Source organism: Diprion similis, chromosome 12 (assembly GCF_021155765.1).
Source record: "Diprion similis isolate iyDipSimi1 chromosome 12, iyDipSimi1.1, whole genome shotgun sequence".
NCBI classification, from domain to species: domain Eukaryota; kingdom Metazoa; phylum Arthropoda; class Insecta; order Hymenoptera; family Diprionidae; genus Diprion; species Diprion similis.
In genome coordinates this window covers 13,632,985-13,656,373 of record NC_060116.1, presented here as the reverse complement: position 1 = coordinate 13,656,373, position 23,389 = coordinate 13,632,985, and the positions used below count along the sequence as shown (strand labels likewise).

The following is a 23,389-nucleotide window of genomic DNA, read 5'->3' as shown; positions in this document are numbered from 1 at the left end:
TCTTTTGCATGTGTTTTTTGAGTTCCTGGTGGTCGAATTACTCTAGAAAGAGTCGTACTAATCGATTCCGAGACGAAAAATTTCCGGCTCCGAAAATCGATAAAGACCAAGGCTAACCCCTTTGGATTTTTGGCGAAAATTTCGGCGATTCTGGAATAAGCTACAATCAATTCTTTCAGGCACTATTCCGACGTAATTTTGCGAGAGGAATCGATTAAGCGCAGTCCCAATACGCTGCGAGCAGCTCCTCAAAAGTTACAGCCAAAAAACTGGAGATTTTCGTCGTCATTTCTCTGCTGTTGGTCCTACACTCTTTTGCATATGTTTTTTGAGTTCCTGGTGGTCGAACTACTCTAGAAAGAGTCGTACTAATCGATTCCGAGACGAAAAATTTCCGGCTCCGAAAATCGATAAAAAACCAAGGCTAACCCCTTTGGATTTTTGGCGAAAATTTCGGCGATTCTGAAAAGTGCTACAATCAATTCTTTCAGGCACTATTCCGACGTAATTTTGCGAGAGGAATCGATTAAGCATAGTCCCAATACGCTGCGAGCAGCTCCTCAAAAGTTACAGCCAAAAAACTGGAGATTTTCGTCGTCATTTCTCTGCTGTTGGTCCTACGCTCTTTTGCATGTGTTTTTTGAGTTCCTGGTGGTCGAATTACTCTAGAAAGAGTCGTACTAATCGATTCCGAGACGAAAAATTTCCGGCTCCGAAAATCGATAAAAAACCAAGGCTAACCCCTTTGGATTTTTGGCGAAAATTTCGGCGATTCCGGAAAAAGCTACAATCAATTCTTTCAGGCACTATTCCGACGTAATTTTGCGAGAGGAATCGATTGAGCGCAGTCCCAATACGCTGCGAGCAACGAGTCAAAAGTTACAGCCGAAAAACTGGATATTTTCGTCGTCATTTCTCTGCTGTTTGTCCTACGCTCTTTTGCATGTGTTTTTTGAGTTCCTGGTGGTCGAATTACTCTAGAAAGGGTCATACTAATCGATTCCGAGGCGAAAAATTTCCGGCCCCGAAAATCGATAAAAAAACTAAGGCTAACCCCTTTGGATTTTTGGCGAAAATTTCGGCGATTCTGAAAAGTGCTACAATCAATTCTTTCAGGCACTATTCCGACGTAATTTTGCGAGAGGAATCGATTAAGCATAGTCCCAATACGCTGCGAGCAGCTCCTCAAAAGTTACAGCCAAAAAACTGGAGATTTTCGTCGTCATTTCTCTGCTGTTGGTCTTACGCTCTTTTGCATATGTTTTTTGAGTTCCTGGTGGTCGAATTACTCTAGAAAGAGTCGTACTAATCGATTCCGTGACGAAAAATTTCCGGCTCCGAAAATCGATAAAGACCAAGGCTAACCCCTTTGGATTTTCGGCGAAAATTTCGGCGATTCTGGAATAAGCTACAATCAATTCTTTCAGGCACCATTCCGACGTAATTTTGCGAGAGGAATCGATTAAGCATAGTCCCAATACGCTGCGAGCAGCTCCTCAAAAGTTACAGCCAAAAAACTGGAGATTTTCGTCGTCATTTCTCTGCTGTTGGTCCTACGCTCTTTTGCATATGTTTTTTGAGTTCCTGATGGTCGAATCACTCTAGAAAGAGTCGTACTAATCGATTCCGAGACGAAAAATTTCCGGCTCCGAAAATCGATAAAAAACCAAGGCTAACCCCTTTGGATTTTTGGCGAAAATTCCGGCGATTCTGGAATAAGCTACAATCAATTCTTTCAGGCACTATTCCGACGTAATTTTGCGAGAGGAATCGATTAAGTGCAGTCCCAATACGCTGCGAGCAACGAGTCAAAAGTTACAGCCGAAAAACTGGATATTTTCGTCGTCATTTCTCTGCTGTTTGTCCTACGCTCTTTTGCATGTGTTTTTTGAGTTCCTGGTGGTCGAATTACTCCAGAAAGGGTCATACTAATCGATTCCGAGGCGAAAAATTTCCGGCCCCGAAAATCGATAAAAAAACTAAGGCTAACCCCTTTGGATTTTTGGCGAAAATTTCGGCGATTCTGAAAAGTGCTACAATCAATTCTTTCAGGCACTATTCCGACGTAATTTTGCGAGAGGAATCGATTGAGCGCAGTCCCAATACGCTGCGAGCAGCTCCTCAAAAGTTACAGCCGAAAAACTGGATATTTTCGTCGTCATTTCTCTGCTGTTTGTCCTACGCTCTTTTGCATGTGTTTTTTGAGTTCCTGGTGGTCGAATTACTCTAGAAAGGGTCATACTAATCGATTCCGAGACGAAAAATTTCCGGCCCCAAAAATCGATAAAAAAACTAAGGCTAACCCCTTTGGATTTTTGGCGAAAATTTCGGCGATTCTGAAAAGTGCTACAATCAATTCTTTCAGGCACTATTCCGACGTAATTTTGCGAGAGGAATCGATTAAGCGCAGTCCCAATACGCTGCGAGCAGCTCCTCAAAAGTTACAGCCAAAAAACTGGAGATTTTCGTCGTCATTTCCCTGCTGTTGGTCCTACGCTCTTTTGCATATGTTTTTTGAGTTCCTGGTGGTCGAATTACTCTAGAAAGAGTCGTACTAATCGATTCCGAGACGAAAAATTTCCGGCTCCGAAAATCGATAAAAAACCAAGGCTAACCCCTTTGGATTTTTGGCGAAAATTTCGGCGATTCCGGAAAAAGCTACAATCAATTCTTTCAGGCACTATTCCGACGTAATTTTGCGAGAGGAATCGATTGAGCGCAGTCCCAATACGCTGCGAGCAACGAGTCAAAAGTTACAGCCGAAAAACTGGATATTTTCGTCGTCATTTCTCTGCTGTTTGTCCTACGCTCTTTTGCATGTGTTTTTTGAGTTCCTGGTGGTCGAATTACTCTAGAAAGGGTCATACTAATCGATTCCGAGGCGAAAAATTTCCGGCCCCGAAAATTGATAAAAAAACTAAGGCTAACCCCTTTGGATTTTTGGCGACAATTTCAGCGATTCTGAAAAGTGCTACAATCAATTCTTTCAGGCACTATTCCGACGTAATTTTGCGAGAGGAATCGATTGAGCATAGTCCCAATACGCTGCGAGCAACGAGTCAAAAGTTACAGCTGAAAAACTGGATATTTTCGTCGTCATTTCTCTGCTGTTTGTCCTACGCTCTTTTGCATGTGTTTTTTGAGTTCCTGGTGGTCGAATTACTCTAGAAAGGGTCATACTAATCGATTCCGAGGCGAAAAATTTCCGGCCCCGAAAATCGATAAAAAAACTAAGGCTAACCCCTTTGGATTTTTGGCGACAATTTCAGCGATTCTGAAAAGTGCTACAATCAATTCTTTCAGGCACTATTCCGACGTAATTTTGCGAGAGGAATCGATTGAGCATAGTCCCAATACGCTGCGAGCAACGAGTCAAAAGTTACAGCTGAAAAACTGGATATTTTCGTCGTCATTTCTCTGCTGTTTGTCCTACGCTCTTTTGCATGTGTTTTTTGAGTTCCTGGTGGTCGAATTACTCTAGAAAGGGTCATACTAATCGATTCCGAGGCGAAAAATTTCCGGCCCCGAAAATCGATAAAAAAACTAAGGTTAACCCCTTTGGATTTTTGGCAAAAATTTTGGCGATTCTGAAAAATGCTACAATCAATTCTTTCAGGCACTATTCCGACGTAATTTTGCGAGAGGAATCGATTAAGCATAGTCCCAATACGCTGCGAGCAGCTCCTCAAAAGTTACAGCCAAAAAACTGGAGATTTTTGTCGTCATTTCTCTGCTGTTGGTCCTACGCTCTTTTGCATATGTTTTTTGAGTTCCTGGTGGTCGAATTACTCTAGAAAGAGTCGTACTAATCGATTCCGAGACGAAAAATTTCCGGCTCCGAAATTCGATAAAAAACCAAGGCTAACCCCTTTGGATTTTTGGCGAAAATTTCGGCGATTCCGAAAAGTGCTACAATCAATTCTTTCAGGCACTATTCCGACGTAATTTTGCGAGAGGAATCGATTGAGCATAGTCCCAATACGCTGCGAGCAGCTCCTCAAAAGTTACAGCCGAAAAACTGGAGATTTTCGTCGTCATTTCTCTGCTGTTTGTCCTACGCTCTTTTGCATGTGTTTTTTGAGTTCCTGGTGGTCGAATTACTCTAGAAAGGGTCATACTAATCGATTCCGAGGCGAAAAATTTCCGGCTCCGAAAATCGATAAAAAAACTAAGGCTAACCCCTTTGGATTTTTGGCGAAAATTTCAGCGATTCTGAAAAGTGCTACAATCAATTCTTTCAGGCACTATTCCGACGTAATTTTGCGAGAGGAATCGATTGAGCATAGTCCCAATACGCTGCGAGCAGCTCCTCAAAAGTTACAGCCAAATAACTGGAGATTTTCGTCGTCATTTCTCTGCTGTTGGTCCTACGCTCTTTTGCTTATGTTTTTTGAGTTCCTGGTGGTCGAATTACTCTAGAAAGAGTCGTAATAATCGATTCCGAGACGAAAAATTTCCGGCTCCGAAAATCGATAAAAAACCAAGGCTAACCCCTTTGGATTTTCGGCGAAAATTTCGGCGATTCTGACAAGTGCTACAATCAATTCTTTCAGGCACTATTCCGACGTAATTTTGCGAGAGGAATCGATTAAGCATAGTCCCAATACGCCGCGAGCAGCTCCTCAAAAGTTACAGCCAAAAAACTGGAGATTTTCGTCGTCATTTCTCTGCTGTTGGTCCTACGCTCTTTTGCATGTGTTTTTTGAGTTCCTGGTGGTCGAATTACTCTAGAAAGAGTCGTACTAATCGATTCCGAGACGAAAAATTTCCGGCACCGAAAATCGATAAAAAACCAAGGCTAACCCCTTTGGATTTTTGGCGAAAATTTCGGCGATTCTGAAAAGTGCTACAATCAATTCTTTCAGGCACTATTCCGACGTAATTTTGCGAGAGGAATCGATTGAGCATAGTCCCAATACGCTGCGAGCAGCTCCTCAAAAGTTACAGCCAAAAAACTGGAGATTTTCGTCGTCATTTCTCTGCTGTTTGTCCTACGCTCTTTTGCATGTGTTTTTTGAGTTCCTGGTGGTCGAATTACTCTAGAAAGGGTCATACTAATCGATTCCGAGGCGAAAAATTTCCGGCTCCGAAAATCGATAAAAAACCAAGGCTAACCCCTTTGGATTTTTGGCGAAAATTTCGGCGATTCTGAAAAGTGCTACAATCAATTCTTTCAGGCACTATTCTGACGTAATTTTGCGAGAGGAATCGATTAAGCGCAGTCCCAATACGCTGCGAGCAGCTCCTCAAAAGTTACAGCCAAAAAACTGGAGATTTTCGTCGTCATTTCTCTGCTGTTGGTCCTACGCTCTTTTGCATATGTTTTTCGAGTTCCTGGTGGTCGAATTACTCTAGAAAGAGTCGTACTAATCGATTCCGAGACGAAAAATTTCCGGCACCGAAAATCGATAAAAAACCAAGGCTAACCCCTTTGGATTTTTGGCGAAAATTTCGGCGATTCTGGATAAAGCTACAATCAATTCTTTCAGGCACTATGCCGACGTAATTTTGCGAGAGGAATCGTTCAAGCGCAGTCCCAATACGCTGCGAGCAGCTCCTCAAAAGTTACAGCAAAAAAACTGGATATTTTCTTCGTCATTTCTCTGCTGTTTGTCCTACGCTCTTTTGCATGTGTTTTTTGAGTTTCTGGTGGTCGAATTACTCTAGAAAGGGTCATACTTATCGATTCCGAGGCGAAAAATTTTCGGCCCCGAAAATCGATAAAAAAACTAACGCTAACTTCTTCGGATTTTTGGCGAAAATTTCGGCGATTCTGAAAAGTGCTACAATCAATTCTTCCAGGCACTATTTCAACGTCAACTTGCGAGAGGAATCGATTAAGCGCAGTCCCAATACGCTGCGAGCAGCGCCTCAAAAGTTACAGCCAAAAAACTGGAGATTTCCGTCGTCATTTCTCTGCTGTTGGTCCTACTCTCTTTTGCATGTGTATTTTGAGATCCTGGTGGTCGAATTACTCTTGAAAGAGTCGTACTAATCGATTCCGAGACAAAAAATTTCCGGCTCCGAAAAGCGATAAGAAACTAAGGCTAACCCCTTTGGATTTTTGGCGAAAATTTCTGCGATTCTGGAAAGTGTTACAATCAATTCTTTCAGGCACCATTTCGACGTAATTTTGCCAGAGGAATCGATCAAGCGCAGTCCTAATACGCTACGAGCAACGGATCAAAAGTTACAGCCAAAAAACGAAAGACGTATTCACTCAATTCTTCTGCTGCCGGTCTTTGCGTCGTGATTTCTCTGCTGTTGGTCCCTCCTTTTTTCTGGTGTGTTTTCTGAGTTCCTGGGCGTTTAATCAACCTAGAAAGGGTCGTACAAATCGATTTCGGGACGAAATTTTCCCGGCTCCAAAAATGATCAAAAAAGTAAGGCTAACCCCTATGGATTTCTGCGAAAATTTTGACGCCTTGGACAAATGCTGGAAATACTTTTCTCGATGTTGTATATCGACATCATTTCGCGAGAGGAATTGATCACCCGCGCAGTCCTTGTACGCTACAACTGAATAAAATAAAACTTTGACTAACGTTCTTGAGAGGAGTGGAAGATAAATCACAAACTCATAGGTATAAAGTTTAATGTTCAGTCCGTTTATTGTGCTTTAAATGTAGTACAAGTGTTCAGGCATCATTTTGTAGTACTTTAATCAGTTGCCAAATAGTATCAGTGTCGAAGACACAAAGAAACGCAAAAGAATGATCGAAAACTACCTAATAAACGCATTTTTTTTATGAGGAAGAAAAATTGCAATTAATGTCACCTAAGCAGAATATGAATAATGTCACGTAAGATACTAATTGTAGTTTGTAAGTGTAGACTACAACCCCTGGCCTGCGTGTAGGCGCAATGTCCCGCCAGAAAACAATATCCATGATTTTGTACTGTTGGTATCTCACTTAATCTGTATTGAAATAAATCAATAGATGAATCGATTGTCCGTATTTCTGGAGCTGTCGGTGCTACGTATGATCTCTAAGCCTCCGTTGCTAAGATCAGCGTTGAAACAGTCCAAAAAGGGTAATTCCTCTCTTCTGTTCCTTGTCTAAAGTCCACTGGGTGTTGCTGTAACATGAGCTCAAGAATTGATAACAGTCGTACATTTTTCAATTTCAAATAAATATGTTCGAATACTATTTCTATTCGAAAATGTCCGAGTTTTCCGATACAAATGCACTGGCTCTAAATAAGGCTCGATAATTTAACGTTAATTGAAGCATGAAAGATTGATTCTCCGTATACACGGCGATACTCGAAAATTCTAATCAGTGGTCATTTCATAGTCATAGTAATATCCGACACTGCATTATCCATCTGGGTACACATGATGGTAACATTAGTTCTTGTCGTCTTTACGAATCAACCGCTTACCGAATGGACAATCAATTGCGCGATGCAGAGATCACCGCTTGATGATGCATTTATCGCGTCTTTTTTCGCCTATGGAAAGCCTCATTACCCTAATAGTCTTTATGGCTAAAGAACTTACGTTTAATTTACAAATAAACAAAACGATCCCGGTGTTTGAATTCCCCGCCGCAACTCAACTTGTGCACCGTTGATCACGTGGTTGGTCAGGAGTTTCTTGCTCTAAGAGGCCGTGAAATTACCACTGCTTTACAGTTCACACTTGTTTCAGCAAACACTGAACCTGGTGAGCAGTCAGTTAGGTTAGGCTCGCCGACGAGTTTGACACGTAAACAGTGGGTTGAGTCTCGAATAAATAACTACGGCATCAACAGGGATCACCGAAATGGTAACAAACTACAATTGCTTGTCGATCGATCATAAAATTGATGTTCTTAATGCAATTAAATGAAACCCTTTTACCAAGTTTCCGAGTTTTCAAACAACGTCAATTGTTCTCATTATCTGAGCCATCTACAATTTCCAATCAGCAATTAATCGCACAGACTGATATGAGATCGATGATAATATAACGATTGTTAACCAAGTAAATAGTGACTCAGAATTACTTACAAACTCTTTTCCACAGGCCCGTTACTTCCGAGAAGAAGATATAGATGGTAAGTCGGTTCGTACCATCACACATTGTCATTTTTTGATGCGATCACTCTCTCAGCTATCGTCTATCAAATTACAGAGTTCAGGGAATGCTTCTATCTCTTCGCACGAAGTGGGCAAATCAAAACACTCGATGAATTGACCATTATAATGCGATCGTTGGGTCTGAGTCCGACAATTGGTGAACTGAACAAATATCTCAAAGATAAAGGTGAGACTTGGTGTTTAAAACGGTTACAAATCAATTCTGCGCTTACATCAACCCTTTTATCACATTCTCTACTTTCCATCAGGTGGTAAAATGTCCTTCGCCGATTTCCTCGAAGTGATGCATCACCAAACGAGAGCGGAAAATCTTCCTAAAGAAGTTATCGAAGCATTCAAAGCTGCCGATACTTCTAGGAGCGGTTCAATTCCTGCCAGGCAGTTAGCTCACATGCTACTTCACTGGGGTGAAAAACTCAGTGCCAAAGAAGGTCAGAGGATACAAAATCCAGCTGCGTAATTACCAGGAATTTATTCAATGAAAATTTGATTTTGTTTCATGTTTTTTTCTTCTTGCAGTCGAGCAAATATTTAGGGAAGCCAATGTATCACCCAACGGACAAGTCAAGTACGAGGATTTTGTCAAGATTGCTTGCGCCCCTGTACCTGATTACTACTGAAATTAAAATATCACGAGAAAAAGATTTTATTTCACATTTTATTGCACGATATATTGTTGAATGACGGTCACAGTGATAGTTTTCAAATTTTTATCATAAACAGTATTATCGTAAATGTGGATTATTCGTACGATTACAAATGTTTAATATTTACATACAGCATGGTGATTGGGGTGCCTTATATTATTTATACCATACATTCCAGTATTGATATATTTCAACTGCAAATAAATGACGAATATATATTTATTATACCGAATTACGTATCGCTTATTTCTACCATCGACCATACAATTATCTGAAAGAATCTATATATTTACCAAACATCGTCACGTAACGTTACTGATTATTGCTATTATTATATCCGAGTTGGTGTATTCAAGTTTATTTTTACGTTCGTAAAAACGTTTCAACTTTTCTTGAAATTCACATCATTTTGAGTTTTAATTATACTTTCTGAAAGTTCATTAGCATGAACGAATACAACTTCTTACGCTTACAAGTTGAAGAAACATCACAATTACACATGTATTTAGTATTCATAAATATTACACCGACATGTAGCCCATTTAACGTTATACCAGCTAGAGTGGTATATTTATTCGAAGTACACACGATAATTTCTTGATCACGTAAAACTCAAGTATACACCCATTCAATCCACTAATTAAAAATGTTTAGCATGCAGCTGCAACTTCTGCGCGTACCTGGATAACTAGTTTCTTAATTGCCGTACGCGAATGGCGTATATAAACGCTTCAAGCGTTGCACCCAGCATGCCCGACTCTCCGGATTAAATGAAATCCCTTTAATCGAATTAAACGCGTTACGTTCTCTGAATAAAAAAACTTTTGCAACGTGGATAAGACCTTAATTTTCGTTATCGCATGCATTCTCATGCAGATTGGTGCGCAGTGTTATTGGACAAAAAAATTGCGATTTTGAACGTTAAAATCATACCCAAGAGGTGTAGATCGCACTCGACGATACATACTAAAATTGGTATCTCATGTTTCATTTGATCGGATCTGTCGGTGGTGATCCGCAGAGGATAACCGTCGTGCTGATTATCGTCGTGAGAAAGAAAATGCAGAGCAAAGCCCGATCGCTGACCAAAGCGACCTGCTTCCATTCCAGCTCCGTTCTCTCCCTACGTTCCTGCTCCGTTAATCGACGTTCGTTTCTGTCGATTGTGGCATGAACCCGACCCAGAACCCGGGACCATTGGGCCTCGATGCCAGCTTCTTATGGAACAAGGAAACCGAAGATGAACGTCAAAAACGAAGCTCTAACAGTTAAGGGAGTGCCCTGGTCGATTTCGACGATCACGTATAAAAGGGCCAAGTAGCCCCATTATATTTTTATTTGGCGTGGCAATATTCGTAGAATTCATGCCATTTCTTTATTTCTGCGTCAAAAATCATCAAATGATTTTCTTCATATATACGTCAACGTCGAAATTGACCAAAGCACCCCCTTAAGTCTGACGAGAAAAAAGTACAAATTGCATTCCGACATACCTGGGCTGCTGTTCGCACTGTCATTCCTCCTGGGCAGATATTTTGGCGACATTTGGACCTGAGACGAAGCCGGTGGACTGATATCCGGTTTGCAGTGAAGAGGGCATTTCTTTTTCCTTGTCGGCTCGGGCATATCCTGCATAATCGAAAAGGCATGCATTCCGTTCTATCATATTGTTACGATGAAAAGGGGTAAAATTCTCACATTTTACCTCATGGAAATTGAGAAATACAACACGTGCCAATTTCTCGAGGACCAAGGACCTCACCACCGCCGGAACTCTGGTACCCCTCACACCTCGGTGGTGTAAATTCAACGTGACCACTGCCAGGCCGGATGCGAAGGACACCAGGCAAATACTTACACCGTAATAAAGACCTGCGAAATTATATGGTGTTATGATTTTGTACATATATGTGTAGATATGCAATAATTATCAGCGATCGAAGTGGAATTTTTACATAGGATTGGTGCATGATTCCGGTGCATAATCGGGTACCTCGACTTGTTCGCTCGCTTCACGAGTCTGCAGGGAGAGTCGTAAATCCGGGAATTTAATTGATCGTACAAAACGACACGCCGAGCTTCGTCTACAATGCTCTACTATAGCTTCCGCCTCCTCTAATTACCCAAAATTAGAACGAGCACATTCCCGTCGAGCTGTGAAACTAATTTCAGCTCGATTTCCCCCGTGAGTTAAACGAATCTCAAACACTGAGCTCCGTTTATTAAATCACAATTATACGAAATTGAATGTGATATAAATATATATATATATATATATATATAGAATAGATTTTTTTTTAACTTAATTTAAACAAAATTAGTTATACCCACTTATCAGAGGCGTTTTCTCCGTCGGTGGCAGAGTCTCACGAATCGTCATGAGAAAGACGGTCATCGAGAGAAGGGCCGATATGCCGAGGGTGACCTTTTCGCCAGATTCCGAGGGCACGTAGAAAACGAGAAGAGCTGAAAAGTTGAAAATTTAATTTGTGGCGAAAATCAAATGGTTGAGAATAAAATTTATGCATACGCGGAAGAAAAACGAATTTCAAAAATGGATCAGAGCCGGAATTTTGGTGATTAGTATTATTTCCTGATACATAGTGCCTCATTTGCAATCCTTACTAAAGGGCAATTTGGATTAATTCCAAGTCAGGGAGTCTTGGCTCTAAGAATCACAAAAAAGTAAAGATAACCCGTTTGGATTTTTTTGGTTGAAATTTGGTCGATTTTGGAATAATGCTGGAATCAATTCTTTGATGGCTTATGTCGACGTAATTTTGCGAGAGGAATCAAAAACAAAATTTTTCCGTACTTTTCTTTCGTATTTTCTCAGCTGTTGATCCTACGATGAACTAAACATCACAGAAATTTTTTCACGTTCAGAGAGTAGAAAGGATCTTTCAGAAGTCGAATTCCTCTTTCACGTATGAACTAAATACTATCTCCAAGTTAATTAAAATTATTTCATCAAGCACGGCCGCCTTTTCTTCATTAAACTGTAACTACTCGATATCAGGAGCTCTAATAAGTTAGTTTCAACTTCGTTACCGGAATAAGGTAGTAGAAGGTACAAACTGAGCGAGAATAAATCGAAGCCTGCGAAAACTCCACGATATTTTTCTCTATTTACGTCCATAGCCGTAAACCGGAACTCGTCAACGGTTTGGCGATAAGGAAAAATAAATATAATCGACGAAGCATATAATTGAGTAACTCCAACATCCCAACTGGCAAGGTTCATCAGTCCCGTTTACAGACTCTACTAATAATGGCATGATTCAGTTTGCAAAAAATTTCCAAACAAATTTATCTACTTTCTATAAATGTAATATTTGACGGTGGATGGCAAACAGGATGATTTAAAAAAAACATTTTCGATGTACAATACCTGTTCTGACATACGTACATCCTCTTGCTCTTATTTTTAACTCTGGCTGTGACTTAGTTATGTACGGCTTGAGGGGCTGATTAATCAGGAGTAAACGATAATCGATAATCGCTGAACCGTCGGATTGACAAATGAGTTAGACGCGCGTAAAGCGGAAAAGAAGATGAAAAGGTTTCAAAATAGAGTCTTCGAAAATGAACGAATACAATGTCTATAATATTCATATAAATTTTGCATCCCCTAAATTGTAATTTAATTTTTTATCGTGCAGCTCACCGATTCCATTGATAAGTAGGCAGGGTAGAATCAGGTTGAAAACATAGAACATGGGACGACGTCGCAGGCGAATTTCGTACGTGATATCAGGATAAGGTTCAGGGCAACAGGAGTAAAACTGGATGTTTTTCCTCGCCGAGAAATCCACCAGATCGAATTCCCCGTTTGCCTGGTAATTACTAACGTCGCCCTGTTCGCTCTGCTTTTCCAATTCCAGCTGAAATACCAGGGTGAAATTAAGCAGCGGTTAACCGCAAATCCAGGTCACTGAGAATTCTCACGTAATAAATTGATCCAGTCTAAACACAACGAAGAAAATTTCAGTTTCAACTGACCTTCTCACGTTTTCCAAAGAAACTGTCACAATTTTTCGAGAAAACAAAAACAAAAAAAAAAAAGTTGCGGCAAGCAACCTCGATTTACACGTCGGCATATATAAGTATGTAGTTTTATAGATATAGAGAGAAATAGAGAAAGAGACGTGTGTATGCGTATTTATATACCCAGGCCCCATTGAAAAATGGGATATAGGATATATGTACGTATGGGCTTAGCAGGTTGGAGGCGCAGAAAACGCGGCATACAGCGATACGGGATGGTTTAAGGGGTGGAGCGCGAAGGCGGAGGCTGGGAGGGCATTGAATTCTTTTCCCATTCAGGATTAAACCTTTCGATTTCCCCGTACGGGGAACTCCATCATCCCGAGCCTTTGCTACATCCGAAGTGCATTTCGAGTTTAAATGACATTCGAATTTCTTCTTTTTTCGCTCTTTAATTCTTTATCTTTTGACAGTTTTTTTTTTTTTTTTTCGTCTTTTCTTTTCTTTCCTTTTTTTTCAAATTTTTACAGTTCATGCATACACGCTACCTTTTGTAACAGGATTTTCATGGCCCATGCGTCGCATCCTGTTTTTCGCTTTTGCGGTTCGCTATTAGCAATTAATAACTCGTCGTCGGTTCCTTTCACGGGAATTTTCATCGTTGGAAAATTCTACCTCGACATCTCTCGTCTCGCAGTAGTGCCCGAATAATTTTGCGCACATTTAATCATCCCGCCGACGACGAATTAAATATGTATTCAATCGCACTTTCGCCACAGCAGTCTGCACATAAGCCGCGCGTCAATTCGCGACTCCGATGAAATTATGCACAACGTTCGAAATCCAATAGTCGGTTATAATTGATACCCGATCATCGTTCGACTGACTCTATTGTTGATTGCTTCATGCATTGTTAACGCCAGCTGTAGTATGACTGTACAGTCGATATATCTTTGATAGTATCTACATATATACAGGTATAACGATGCGATTTAATTGTAAAATTAGCATCCCTTTGAGTTGGATAATTGATACCTGATTTTACGTAGATACTGCAAGAGTCTTCAATTATTATAACTCGCAGCACGGGAATTTTTCCTCCGTATTATTATTGCAGTAAAACTGTAAAATCTTTACGCATGGTGAGTGGAAATTTTTTTCTAGACCGAAAATTTAGAGATCATCCCGTGAGAAATTAACCCTTTGAGTCACACGTTATTGTGCTGAGTTAAATTTTATAGCAAGATGGTATTCTATGGTTTTCGGAGTCGTTGATTACGAATCTGAAATCAGATTTTGAAAATTGATGATGGTGGATAGAAATTTCAAATTTGATCGAATACGGTAAAAAAAACTCTATGCTGGGGTTTTCGGGGTCTCTGATTGGATTCGCCATACTGAATTTTCAAAATCTGATATCAGATTCCTAATCAGCGATCCGAAAAACCCCTGAACAGATTTTTTTCTCCGGATTCGATCGAATTTGAGATTTTCGTCCACCATATTGGATCTGCCATCTTGAATTTTTTTATGCGATTTCAGATTCGTAATCAGCGACTCAAAAAACTTGTAATGTATGTAAAACATATGGAAATAAATTATTCCTACAACTTTCACGATGTTTTGTCAGTCAATTTGTTCCTAACACTAACAATCTATATTACATCTCGATGATTACTCTCGAGTATTTAAAACCTGTTAGTATAGTATCAGAACTAGCGAAAAACCATAAAAAAATATGTCAGAAAGTTGTCTAAATATACAAAAAAATTGATATAAAATATGTGGTAAGAATACTTAAAACTATGACTCAAAGGGTTAATTGCATATAACTTTGACTCGAAGTAACACACATATGTATAAGTTGTGCTTAGGCGTAGACGTAGACCCGAATGATCACGGCACGTCGTTTGTTTTAGAGGGTTTGCTGCGTAACATCATCCTCAAAATTAACCACCAAACTCTCTGATGTCAGGCGGCGATGTACGGGATGACACGGGGTGCCGTTCACCCTTGTTCGCCGCGGAATAATCCATCCGGTCTTTGTCTGGCGAAAATCTCGGCGTGATCATCCGCGCGATTCAGCGAACCTTGTCAAGTTATTCTGAGCACAAGAGTTCGCTCGAAATGTCAAACTTTATTTATAAAAACGTAATCGAAGAACGAATGGAAAGGTTTCGTTTGGATTTTGTTTCATGAGAATTGACACAGGTATATACTATATGTATACGCCAATTAAAATCGTCAAACGATATCAGTTTTCTTCACCAAACCTGGAAATATCCATTTTCATGGAATGGAAATTACTCACTTGAGCGAATCTATGCATATTTTCAACGTTTGTCTGCGAAGCTACGCCCTTAAATACGGAGTGAATAGAGGTTGGCCAACGTTTCGCGACTCTTCGTTTGGAAACGAACCGCGTTTGTTAGCCGCTCGGATAACTTTCCATCTCCACGAATGTGTTATAATCAAATTTTCACGAGAAATAGAACTCGAGACATATTTTTCTTTGTAAAAAGTTTTTCCCGCACTGGCGTATCGGAATAGTTCGAAATATTCCGTGTGCATGAACCGCAACGACGATCTAGAAGAATACTATAATAATTCAAGCGAAAATGTATTCCCGAATCAATAAACTTGTATCGTCCGATATTGGAATCGGGGTTACATAGTTGTACCGTTACAGCGAAAAAAGATTAGCTCGACATGTTTGCTTGACAGGCATTGTGGTGAAAAGAGGAAAAAAAAAATGGTTCACCATCTACACGCGAACCGTCAATTGTAGGGCAATAATTGAATTGGGTAGAAAATTCTGGAAAATAGCATTTGCACCGTGTATCTACGTACATAAAATTAGCAATTTCCAGCGCAAACCGTAATCTAATACAAAAATCAGTCGCACGTGAATCGAACGTCGAGTAATAAAAGAGAGAGAAAGAGATAGAAAAAAAAAACAGAACTGCCACAGGCAAATTTGCCGTACAGTATTTGCATTTGACGGTCCCTGTTTCTTCTCTTCATTTTTTCCTTCTTTTTTTTTTTAGTACAAAACTACAGGTAAATTTATAAATGCTGAATGCGGACTTGCATATTTGTAGTTTTTTTTTACATAAAGTAATACTGTTCCCTCCCCCCCCCCCCTGATTGTTTGATTCTAAATTGTTATTAAATAACGACGTTATCACTCACCTGGTAACCGTCGTATGTCCACGAGGCCCACTTCAGGGCGCATCGTTGCTCGTCGAAGGGAAAAAATTCTACGTCGATGTCGCAGCTGCTGCGAAATATCCCGTGACTTAGCCATATCACTTCACCCGTGTGGCTAACAATCACATTCGTGTTGATAACTGCCGAACTGTACTGAGGATCGGCGCTGAAACGATTTAATTTGAGGTTTTTTTTGCACTGCGATAATTACATTCAATGCTTGGTCAGAATTCTGTTCCGTTTTTGTGGATATTTTTTTGACAACGAGCCGATAGAGTGTCATGCTTGCAGGGTATTTGGTTATCAATATCTACACGCGTAGCTGTTCCCTGATATGCAAATTATAAAATGACCCTTGTGTAATAGAATCCAGCTGGCAGCAGCCGCGGTTTGAATGGATGTACGAAAATCAACGAAACGCGATAAAATCATGCGGGAGGACAAGAGCAAAAAAAATAAATAAAAAAATAAAAATAAATTGTGAGAGCTTTCATAAAACGTTTTATTTCGTCGGCGATGGGATATTGCAAAACGGGGCTGACAATGAGTAACTCGGCTTTAGCGCCTACACATTATCACATTATCTCCTTAAAAAAAAAGGACCCAACACTTAGCCGAGACGCGAAATAATAAGGCGCTATAGGAAAATTATAAAAGCAGAGCGAACCGAATGTTCATCCCTCATACACCGGCTTTTGGGCACAAAAGTGTAATTAGGGACTTGAAATTGATGAGAGAAAAAATTACGCAAGTAGAGTTTACTCACTTGTTGTACAAAATTGTGTCCGGTCGCCAAACTCGGTTGTAAGGGACGCGAATCACCCTGATCCCGGCAAATTCTGAGGCGTTCCACTTCAGGTGATGATCTGTCCAGGCTTGAGTGACCCAGCAGTTGGTGGTTAGTATTTGGTTTTTCTCATCCTGAAACAGAGAAAACTGTCCAGTTATTCATTGATCTGCAGTACGGCAAGACTGCACCAGACATGAGACTGCAGTTCTATTGATGAAGTACTGCACTTGTAATCGTTACTGAAGAAATGTGTGTCGCAGGTCCACGGTTTCATCCTCATGTAATGGGACCCAATTTCCGATGAGGAATTTTATTACAACTCGAGTTATAAAATGTTTGCACACCTGAACGTGTCTACAACGCGAAATGTAATAATGTCGTGAAAATCGCACTCGGCCACGTTGCAGAACGATATTACAACGGAAGCCGGCAAAGTTCGCAAATATCAGGCCAAGTTTCAAAGATCAAAGAAACGATCAGTGAGACGTTTTCTGTTCTGAAAATCTATGTGATAAAGTGCGATTAGAGACTGAAAAGGGGCTTTTTACCAACAGCGGTGTATAAAATTACTTCCAGTAGCGCTTGTGTGTCTGGGTATGGCGTGACCGTAATAAACGTTGATTGAAAATAATCGAATAGAGTGCCGCTGGGTGGTGAGTGGTAAAATTTGCATAACGCAGCCGAAATGTTCGTTGCGTCGCTGACCGTGGCTTCAGACTTGAAGCTTTCTCGCGTGGTCGAAGAACTTGAGAAAGGACATAAGTTATATCACTTCCCGGAAGAAGGTAGAATGCCGATGATATTGCACCACCAACTCGTTGCCTTGGTACTGAGTCTCGTCATCCTGACGACAAGCCTCTGCGCTTCCACTACTCTTCGTGAGTTGATTGAAAACGAAAGGGACGAGTCAGTCTTCGTGAAGAGGATGATGCACAGCGTCCACCAAACGATCTCCAAACAGCCATTGGACTACAGGCAGATCTACTGCGTGATATTTTCGGGTTCAGCGAATGGTGCGCCCTTGGCGATGGTGAACATGTTGCGAGTGGATCACAGAGCTCAGATGATGATCAACGCGGCGACAGCGGTCTTCGAAGAGTGTAGAACCTGCGACAAGTGCGAGCACGTAATCGTCTTTACGTCGATGATAGAAGCGCCGAAAGTGATCGAGAACGCGGGTCCGATCTCGAGTGTGGACGTCGACCTGTTGGTGGTGATTTCCGAGTCTTTGGGGAGCGAAGAGGAGGCCGAGGGAAACGCGAAGACCGTCGTCGACCTCGCTTGGAAGCAGTTCATGGAGTGCGCGATGATCCTGGTCCCGGTTGGAGATCGTATCCTGGCGATGAAGAGCGAGCGCAACGTTTCGTTGAAGCCGTGCACTCCTGAGCAGCCGAGGGTTGTGGCACGCTGGGAGAACGGGACGATGGCGGGAAACCTCTCCTTCCGAAGTCTCGACTACAATGACTGTGTGATCCGGGTGGCGAGCGGTAATTGCGAGCTTTTTTCGCGGCTTGATGAGGTCGAGGGTCAGGTAAGGATGGTCGGGGTCGAGGAGAAGATCATCGAGACGATAGCCGATCGGCACAACTTCACGATCGAGGTCATCGACGCCGTGACGATGCCGGACAGTCGCCTCGAAGACCGGGACGGTGAGGTGCTCAGCTACTTCCAGAGGATCCTGGCCAAGCTGAAGTCCGATGAGGCGGACGTCGGTGCGTGTAGTTTGGCGATGGGGCACGACGAGGCGATCAGCTTCTCCACCTCCTACGCGAACCACTACATCGTGGTGATGGTCCCGGTCTCGAACGACATCCCGTTCGCCAGCTTGCTCAGACCCTTTGGCGACTCAGTGTGGATAGCGATGCTGTTCAGTCTCGTCGCAGGCTGGCTGCTGATCAGGGTCAACCGGAAGGCGTTGTCCTGGTCGATGGTGCTCGCCGTCTTCCTCGGAGAATCGCTCCGCAAAATGCCCCGCGGTTTTGTCGAGAAGTTCCAGGTGATCGTGTGGGTTGTTTACGGGTACCTCATGACCCAGAGCTACATCGCTTCACTGGCCAGTGTTCTGAACAACCCGCAACACCGGATGTTCGACTCCATCGAGGAACTAGCGGATGTCGGTGTACCCGTAGCCGGACCGACTTATCAGAGAGGTAACTTCGAAGACGAAGCCAGGCTCCGACCGATCGTTCAGACCTTTGTTGCCTTAGATCAGAACCAGTACTCGGACCTGGTGAACAACCCGCGAAATGTTGACGAGTTGAAGGGAATCGGTGGCCAGGTTGCGGTGCTGATAGACGAATTGGAAGTTCGACGGTGGGGATCGAAGTACTATCGGCTCAGGGAAGGGGTTGGCAACTTCCCCGTAGGTATGGTCACTCTACGACGAAGCGTGCTTTCCCTTAACGACATTGTACCGACGATACGAATCATCACGGAAACCGGACTGACATCGAAATGGATTAGCGACGAGCTGTTGGACCGGGAGAAACGGCTGAAATCTTTGGATACTGAGATACCGTCGCAGATTCTTAGTCTGCAGGAAGTTACAGGCCTCTTTATGGTACTAGTCGCTGGACTTGCGCTGGGCATGATTGTCTTCGGTTTTGAATTAGTCATGTACCGAAATAAGGGTGTCAAGGAATTGAAATCCCCACGAAAATTGCTCATCCAACAACGACCTTTTCATTAATAGATTTGCAATTTTAACTGCTTATATTTCAGTATTTTTCTTTCTCCAGGATCACGTCGCACGTCGTTTCCGCGTTTCAGCGTAAGAAGTTCGATGGGAAGCGAGAGTGCAGTTTTGAATTGTAAAATAGCTATCGCTGGCACACTTTGGATACGCTTGAAAAATTTCATCGCATTTGTTAAGAATTCAGGAAAAACTCCTGCAAGTATAGTATATATATAAATGCACTTTCGACTATATAAATATCGAGGCGTATAGTTTATGCACCCAGAGACCACTACGTGTGATTTTGACTGTTCATTGTTCACTGAGCCATTATTGTACTTCGTGTGTATTCCACGTTATGAAAAATAAAATAAAAATAAATAAACAAAAATCTGCTGTACTTGAATCCAAATTGGCATGACCTTACAATACGTTAAAGTAACTCACGACGTCGATAATGTGGTGGAGAGATAAGCCAAAAATGACGGCCAATGGTTCAGAGGAATTTTCTGCTGGTCGGACAGCCGCATCGTAGCCCTCGAGGAGATACTTGGTCAGCCTATATTCGTGCTCGTCACAGCAGCCTGTAAAAGGATTGGTTACATCAGAGCTTGCGATGTGCTAAACTGTACAATACAAGTCCTGATCCACGTGTCATCGAGTCATTGATATATCGAGATAGGATAAAATTTGTTCACGCAATGGCGATCAAAGCTGGATCTCGCATCATTCTTAGAACGGATCGACCCATTAGCGATGAAGGAAGGGACGAATATTCGCGAAGGTCAAAAAAGCCCACCGATATGATTATACGCTCGGATAAGCTCCGCGTCCTTCTGCTCACCGCAAAACCATCTTGTCCAGCCTTCCAGCTCAGATCCATTCACGTTACATTTCGCTATGTACGGGGTAGTTTGAAACGGGGGTAGAAAAAAATTGCTCCGAGATTTTAGGTGATGTTCTTTCCGATCGGTCTGCTTCAGGAACACCCTAATTACCCTCCGTATCGTTTCTCTGATCTGTACGGTCGGAACCTGTTGCATCGTGTTCCTGAGTTTGCTGTATTCCGCCTAACGTCATCGACGTATACTATAGATGCTTCAAATTTCAAGTTTGGAGGAATAAGTTCGTATCAAGTGACAATTAGCCAGGTTATCACATGTCACCTTGTCAGGTTTTCTTATAAGGGATGTTATTTTATACACCCCGGGATTGAATGACGCAGGTATATCGGCGACACTTGATCGGTACTAAACCTTAAACGCGATGCGATGCGTCGGAGCGTTTCAAAGTTCGTTATTAGCGGTTATTAGGCAAACACCCTCGCGATTCCCCCATGCGAAGACTTCGACATACCATCCTGTAATAAATTGTCACCGCACCGGTGTTACGTGCTGTACACGCTGGGGAAATTAATTAATAATCCCAGCGGTTAACAAAGTCGCCTTTATAATCCGTCTTGACGTGCCAAGAGACACTTTGTGCACACATTCACCCGGAAGACACCTCGTTGTTTGTATATATATATATACATATATTTATAGTATTAGGTACACAAGGGATCAAAATCGGAGTGCGAGTGATTGATGGATCGTTCCTATAATTTTATCGAAAGCGAAGATCTTCCCCGCTACGAAAATTCCTCACACTGTACGGTTCTCGGAGCATCAAATTATATATGATTCGCAAAAATATCTCTGTCGTGGAAATCGCAAGTAAGGAATATATAATTGCTTAATTAGATGCAAAGACTGCGAGGAAAATTTATTGTCCGTTTTGTCTATAACACTCTGCGGATGACTTGAGCCAAGGATTTGAGTAAATTTGTGCCCTGAGCTGCTGACTAATGGCAGATAGTTTGCGATCGTCAAATGAAGGGCCTGAAGACACGTTGGGAGGATGAATCGGGATTACACCTTACAGATTGGAAGAGATTATATCCGGTTGACAGTGCACGATGCTCGTGTTGAAATAGGTAGGCTTAAATTTGAGAGTGTGTCAATCAAGGGTGCGAAATGAACCGGAAGTGGCTTTCGCCAAAAGTTAGGGAAATTAAATGGAACAGCGAAAAAGGACGTGAGACACAAACTCGACCCTGCAGCGATCGAACTTTGCTTCGTCAATTTTCAAGCACATGCAAATTCCGCGGAACGTTGATTGGCCCTGATGCCTGCTTTAGTTTGTACAAGGTGAGAAAAAAGCGTTAAAATTTTGGCTTTAACTTGGCAAGTAGAAGAAGAGAAATTGGGAGAGAATTTGAAAAAGAATGGAAGTCAGTGAAATAAACTTTCGAGGAGAAAAATCGAGGCTGTTACTATGCATTTAGAATATATACGTGAAAACCACGGCAGTCGAATGATATCTCGGTTATTAATTGGCTCCGTATCTTACCGAGGCTTTTTGCACCTTTGGCTGAAATTTATACCACTCAATTCAGACTAGAAAGTGAAACAATGCGCAGTCTGGAATACCTGAATCGCTGTTTATATTTTTACGTGCTTTATTGAATTACCCGCGTCTATTAAATTGTTGTATTTCATTGTTCGAGGCGTGTTTAAGCTCCGCGCAAAGTGAAAATAGTTAATGAGAATGGTTTATGATAACGATAATTATAATATCAGCAGGTGTGTTTCAGAATGGTTGAATCGTATCAGAACTGCACTGTTATATTGTACCTCGTATAGCGCGAATAATAAATTCAAGTTGGCAGAGTTTTCTCATATTAAAATTGCCGAGAGATTTTAATGGAAAGAATTAATCATCTGCAAGTGACTTTAATTAATCCAAGAATTAATCAAAGTGTAATAATGTTTAATTTCAATCGTTGGCTAATGGAGTTGGAGAAAATTAAGATGGAAAAATAATGTAAAGTGAAGTTTTAGACGATCTTTTCTTGCTTGTAATATCAGGTTCGGAACTTTGATATGATATATTCTCTACTTTTGGCCCTCGTATTTGACTTATCGCGCTATATTACCGAATCCACAGTTGAATTCTCCGCTGTTTCAATTTCTGCTCTCCTTTCTTAATTATCTTTGACTTTGCTCAAGTTCGTTAAATTTTTTTTGGAATAATAATGAATTCCTATCGACGATCGATTATCGGCCGGTTCATTTAAAATTGAAATTACAATCGATAATTCCTTGAAGCAAACAGTGATTATTATCTCAATCCTAAAAACTGCGCCTTTTATTCAACCGCTAATTAATTTCTGTGTCTAATTAAGTCTATCTAAATGCGTACAGCGACAAACTCCGAGAAAGGGTGAGTAGGTATAATTGTTTCGCGCTGGGTGCGCAGAAATTCGCGTTAAGCCACAGAACCTTGCGATGAAACTCCAAAGTTTCCAGTACTGCATTAGACCGGTGGGAATCGAGTAAATTGCCGTATCACGGGAATAGCATGCTTCGCGGAAAAGTCATTAAACAAACAATTGGCAAAGTAAAAAGAGAAACAAAATTCTATACTTTCAACTTCGGAAAGGAATTTTCGTTTAAATTTTAACCGAAAGTTCGTTGAATTTTAAAAGTTTATCTTTACATTTAAGTCTCGACGGTGAATAAATGTCGCGAATTTTAATACCAAAGGGAAATATATAACACGTATTGCGTATTACAAGATTATAATAATAAAAAAAATTATATTATAATAAAATGCGTGAATTGTGGATGCTCTGCACTTACCGAATGCGAATAAAATCGCTACGACGATGAGACGTGTTTGTCTAGCGATGGGCTCCATGGGATGATTCGCACTAGTGAGAGTCTCCAGCTTTTCGCCCGCAGATTCAAGCGCGAACTTCCTCATCCCCCACCATCTATGGACCAAGAACGCGCAGGCGTTTTGCTTGAATTTTGTTCATCTCATCCAGAAAAAGTGAGGAAAAAAATTCTTTGGGAGAGAGTGCATCTTGAGATTTGTAAAGTGTTTCGTAAAAAGAATTCTCAATTAAATACAGCGAAAGAAAAGGGAATATCGAATGTAAGGCAATTGAGA

At 41.4% G+C, this 23,389-nt stretch overlaps 3 protein-coding genes across 7 annotated transcripts in view; 2 read left to right on the top strand and 1 right to left on the bottom strand.

The window, feature by feature from the left end:
• LOC124412981 overlaps window positions 1–23,389 on the top strand; it is an 81,530-nt gene that overhangs the window by 55,900 nt on the left and 2,241 nt on the right. Inside the window, exon 1 of one of the 3 annotated variants that reach the window (XM_046893248.1) lies at window positions 17,747–17,757. The exons of the other annotated variants lie outside the window; for them this stretch is intronic. The gene's annotated coding sequence lies outside the window, so the exon portion shown is untranslated. Of the gene's footprint in view, window positions 1–17,746; window positions 17,758–23,389 lie in introns of those variants that run through there. 3 annotated transcript variants of the gene reach the window in all.
• Window positions 7,641–8,964, top strand: LOC124412983 (calmodulin-like protein 4). The gene is made up of 5 exons (XM_046893249.1): window positions 7,641–7,771; window positions 8,012–8,042; window positions 8,120–8,251; window positions 8,334–8,516; window positions 8,605–8,964. Exons 1-5 carry the CDS (start codon window positions 7,769–7,771, stop codon window positions 8,703–8,705), a joined length of 450 nt encoding a protein of 149 aa, XP_046749205.1. The 5' UTR covers window positions 7,641–7,768; the 3' UTR covers window positions 8,706–8,964.
• LOC124412975 (neuronal acetylcholine receptor subunit alpha-7-like) lies at window positions 9,164–23,154 on the bottom strand. Of its 3 annotated transcripts, none has more exons than XM_046893233.1 (9): window positions 23,077–23,154; window positions 19,841–19,977; window positions 16,696–16,850; window positions 15,912–16,095; window positions 12,400–12,616; window positions 11,064–11,198; window positions 10,438–10,604; window positions 10,226–10,361; window positions 9,164–9,949 (listed from the first exon to the last, which is right to left on the bottom strand). In XM_046893233.1, exons 1-9 carry the CDS (start codon window positions 23,132–23,134, stop codon window positions 9,720–9,722), a joined length of 1,419 nt encoding a protein of 472 aa, XP_046749189.1. In that variant the 5' UTR covers window positions 23,135–23,154; the 3' UTR covers window positions 9,164–9,719. The 3 variants fall into 3 exon arrangements, with proteins under 3 accessions (XP_046749189.1, XP_046749190.1, XP_046749191.1); XM_046893234.1 differs by having other exon boundaries at window positions 9,164–9,946; XM_046893235.1 differs by having other exon boundaries at window positions 10,468–10,604.